The sequence below is a fragment of the Aphis gossypii genome, unplaced genomic scaffold (assembly GCF_020184175.1).
Source record: "Aphis gossypii isolate Hap1 unplaced genomic scaffold, ASM2018417v2 Contig00368, whole genome shotgun sequence".
NCBI classification, from domain to species: Eukaryota; Metazoa; Arthropoda; class Insecta; order Hemiptera; family Aphididae; genus Aphis; species Aphis gossypii.
Genome location: NW_026083081.1, coordinates 67,600 through 72,280, shown reverse-complemented (window position 1 = coordinate 72,280; position 4,681 = coordinate 67,600). Strand labels below are relative to the sequence as shown.

The window sequence follows — 4,681 nt, the reverse complement described above, 5'->3', positions numbered from 1 at the left end:
GGTTACGCGGATGACGCGTTGCTGATGATAGCCGGCCGGACTAGAGCGGAGGTGATCCGGAAGACAGAGGATAAGCTGAAAAGAGCAGGAGCCTGGGCGGGTGGAATGAAACTTTCCTTCTCAAGTGCAAAGACGAAAGTCATGTGCTTGAAGGGGAGGCTAGTTCCGCCTTACACAGTTAGGATGGACGGGAAGAGGTTAGCGGAAGTGACAGAGATGGATTATCTCGGCGTCACTTTGGACGATAGGTGGAGCTTTAGGAACCACGTAAGGAGAGTAGCGGGGAAGGCGGCTCCAATGTTTCAGAGGATCAGGCGGATAGTAGCCTCAACTTGGGGTCTTAGTGGCCGGACGACGCGCAGATTATACCTCGGTGTATTTGTGCCTAGAATGGTTTACGGGGCCGCGGTGTGGGGTGAAACCGTCAACGATCGGATGATGAAACGTCTCCTTCTGGGTGCCCAGAGGAAGGCGCTTCTGGCGGTGACGGGGGCTTACCGTACGACGAGTACGGAGGCTCTGCCGGTCCTCGCCGGGGTGCTTCCCCTGGACCTGGTCGCGAGACAATGGGGTCGTTTGGCTAGGAGTAGGAGGACCGGGCTCGGGAGGGAGCAGGTCAGGGATATAGAGGAGGTAGGGATTGCCGAATGGCAAACACGGTGGGAGGCTAGTGAGAAGGGTAGACTCACATATAGCTATTTCCCATCAGTGAAAGAAAGGTTGAAGTGTAGCTGGTTGGAAGTAGACATGAATCATCCCAGTTCTTAACGGGACACGGGGGTTCATGGCTTACCTACACCGCTTCTCTAAGTCAGAGACGGACGAATGTCAGCAGTGTGGAAACCTGGACACGACAGAACATGTCGTGTTCGAGTGTGAAGCGCTTGCGGACACTAGAAAGGCACTGAGAGACCTAGCGGAGGTGGGTGGGCAGCCGTGGCCATGTCAGCTGAGTTTCCTCGTGGGATCGCCGGAGCTCTGGAAGGAGTTCCGTCTCTTCATGCGGGGGGCTTCGGTTTCTCGTGGTCATGTAGCTGGCCGCCCATTGGATGAGGTATAGACTCACGCTCGAAAGAGCTGAGGGCGTCCGGGACGCGTGGCGGTGGCGAAAGTTCGGTGACGGGGAATCGTGGGATAAACTCCACGGGGTGATGTCTGCGTTTCCCGGCGGCCGTGACTCGCTCCAATGAGACGAGTAGGCATCAGGGATGCTGGGGTGCGGTGTTGATTGGTTTTTGATGGAAAGAGATCTGCGGAAACTACCTTTAGGGGAAAGTACCGTGGACACTCATCCAGTGGCCTACGTGTTTACACTAGGTGCGCCTGGGGCGCGTGGATGATGCACGGTCTTATGGACCTGTAGACGCCGGCGGGGCGGGGAGAATAGAGTACTCACTCTATTGTAAAATAACAAATGAGGGGTCGCGACCACCGCGTTACCTGCGAGCGCGGCGTAATGGGCCGACCTCTAGCCCTCTAGTATCTGTAAAAAGTAAATAGAAGGGAGGCAATGTCCTAGCTCAAGGCTACGATGGACCTCTGGCCGAAACGTCGCACTTTAGACGCTCAATCTTACAATTGAGGATAAGTACTACGGGAACGACGTCTGGATCCAAGTGTCGGGGTAAAACCCGGCGCGGACGTCTGGGATCGGATTCGTAGTGGCTGTCGGATTTATCTGACGATGTGGTTATTGATCGAATGCTGATCAGACGAAAGTTAACGGTGAGTATTCTCCCGGGAACCTAGTCACTCTGCCGGTGGGAGTATATCACCTGGCGGTTGCTTAAACCATATTAAGCAGCGGGTTGGATAGTGCCGCGGCCTTACCAGTGGTCGGTAAAGAGAAATGATACATCTCAACACTAAACTGGAAGCCGAATGAAAACCCGGTAAAGCCCGAGGGGTGTAAAAACTCTCCGGGCCAAATCGGTGAAAGGCCTAGTTCTAGGCTGATCTCATTTGGCGATGCTTCCCCGACCGAAAGGAAAGGGAAGTGCCTCTGCTTATTGGGGGACGAGCTTCGGCTCACATACCTAATCTGCGGAGTGTAGGACCTAGTCCACTTTTGGAACTCTATGTCCCTATCTACTCGGGATCGACGACAGCCCACCTTGCCGTGGTGATCCCGCCCGGCCGGCCCTTCGGGTCCGGCCGCTAAGAGGCTGGTCGCACTAACCATCGTCCGGGATAGGCCGATCCCGGACTGGACTAACACCTTGGCACGACATGCAACCGACGAACTAGCCCGACGTCGGCCAGAGGGTGTAGGGCTTCCAGGGGCAGCCCCCCTCAACTAACAAAATATGAATACACCAAATATGAATAGTAGCTTCGGAGCCCTCCTACCGGGAGGGTCGGTCTCCGAAGACCCTAGATCCGGCAGGCGGGAGTGGTGCACGTCCCGTCGGTCGCTATCAACGAACAGCACCAAAAATGCGCAATTGAACTCGGATCGGACAGTTGGGTTTTTGACAACGGATGTATTACGACTAAGGGGCGGGGGAAACCCCAATAATCCACCAGACACAAGCGACGATAGTGGTGCCATGGTTGTCGACTGGTCTGAGACACAAGAGGCGGGCACTAAGCGAGGCTCTTCCTCCTCAGCAAACCCTGACCAGACAGTCAAAAAGAAGCCGATAGCAGACGGCAAGGACCTTATGAAAGCAGTCAATACACACCTAGGGTGGATCGAACACACGATCACCCTCGAAAGGACGAAAAAGCTAACTGCGGCAGCTGCTGACGGTATGTCAGAGCGAATTACGGCCATAAGAAACTTATATTCTGATTGCTGCCTGGAGAACAGCCGTCTCCAGGGAGTAACGCAGTTCAGTACACAAGAATTGAGCGGCATTTTGGATCCGTTCACTAAGTCCCTCGCCAAAAAGTGCGATGAAATTAATGAATTAAAAAGAGAAAACCAGGAGCTTAAAGAGAGGCTAAAAAATCAAAATACTTCACCAACGAATATACCAAGCACAATGCCTAAGCAACAAACAATTTCATACGCAAGCGTAGTAAAGGAGATACCGGCTGCGGCCAAAGCCAAATCGTCCGGCAACAGTAAACGCTCATCACTGGATAAATGCCGAAAGGCCAAAACAAGCACACGCTTCATTATTGACGTGCCGGAAGATAGGACGATAGGCCAAGTTAAGACAGATTTGTGGCAAACGATATCTAATGAACTGCCAATTCCAAGGGCTAGAACAATCACCCAAGGGCAGACGATTGTGGTCTTACCGGATGACAAACCTACGTTCGAGGTGTTATGTCGGATACCGAATATCAGGGCAGTGGGTCCACGATTACCAAGAGTGATCATCTACGATGTAGATATCAATATTACAGAGACCCAAGTAGTTAATGCTGTCAGAGATCAGAATCCAGAACTTGGTCTGACTCAGGATGACGCGAAAAGCATGATAGTAAAATACAGACTTGGCCCAAGAAACGGTGAAACAACACATTGGGTGGTAGAAACCCCACCTGAAGCACTGTCCAAGATCGAAAATAAAAAAGTCTTCATTGGTTTAACAAGATGCAGGATTAAAGTACACCAGCATATGCCGCAATGCTATAAGTGCCAGGGCTTTGGGCATACGGCCCTAAAATGCATCCAAGAACTACCCACCTGTAGACACTGTGCAAACCAGCACGACAGCAGGGAATGCATGGCAAAGGAAAAGGCAATCTGCACTAATTGTAAGGGTGACCATAAAGCGTCGAGTACAACCTGTAAGTCCAGAAGCAAGGCGATCCAGAGCCTTCTTAGGCGCACCGACTTCGGGTCAAAATGATTAGAGTTGTCCAGCATAATTTGAATGGGCAGCGCATGGCCTCGTTACAGCTTCGAGACTACTGCGCCAACAACACAGTTAATATCGCACTCATACAAGAGCCTGTCTATCAAAACGGAAAAATCTACGGCTTTGAAGACTGCAGGGTGATAGCGGCGGATAACCCGGGGGCTGCCATAATCATTATGGACTCAGAACTGCAAGCAGTCGAGCTATCAAAACATAGGAACACATATACTACTGCAGTCAGGATAGGTCACGAGCCTAAGACTTTGACACTTGTATCCGCTTATTTTAAGTACAATATGCACACTACCTGGTTCACCGAAAGACTGAGATCGATCCTCGAGGATGGCAGGGAGACCATCATTGGCGCCGATACAAACGGCCACTCGCCTAAATGGCATAGTAGGGACCTTAACCAAAGAGGCCGCGTGGTAGAGGACCTTATCGACGACTTTAACTTACATGTCATAAACTCCCCCGGTATCTTGGAAACGTATGCCCGTAGAGGCATGGGAGCGTCCAACATCGACGTCACAATGTGCACGCAAGGCGTGAAGGACGATGTTACCGAGTGGCGCGTGTGCGAAGTCACCGACAGCGACCACCGATTACTATGTTTTGCAATCGACCTTCCAGCTCCCAGGACAAGCAATGAAGGCATAAAATATAACGAGAGAAAAGCCAATTGGGTCCTCTTCTCCCTCGAGCTCATAAGGAGATCATCGAATATGACGAACTCGACCGATGTGAATGAGTACGCAACTACCGTCACAAGCGTCATAACAACAGCTGCGTCTGCATCAATACCAGTGGTGCGTGGCAGGCGATGGGCCATTAAAAGACAGCCGTGGTGGACAAATAAACTGTCC

The 4,681-nt window shown here is 51.8% G+C and overlaps 1 protein-coding gene across 1 annotated transcript; it reads left to right on the top strand.

The window, feature by feature from the left end:
- The first annotated feature begins 2,108 nt into the window (after nucleotides 1–2,108).
- On the top strand, nucleotides 2,109–3,901 carry LOC126553900 (uncharacterized). The gene has a single exon (XM_050209014.1). The coding sequence runs from the start codon at nucleotides 2,307–2,309 to the stop codon at nucleotides 3,804–3,806; it is 1,500 nt and encodes a 499-aa protein (XP_050064971.1). The 5' UTR covers nucleotides 2,109–2,306; the 3' UTR covers nucleotides 3,807–3,901.
- Nucleotides 3,902–4,681: the final 780 nt, after the last annotated feature.

Excerpts from the sequence above, each read along its gene's own strand:
- LOC126553900 (XM_050209014.1), top strand. The coding sequence starts at position 2,307 with ATGAATACACCAAATATGAATAGTAGCTTCGGAGCCCTCCTACCGGGA.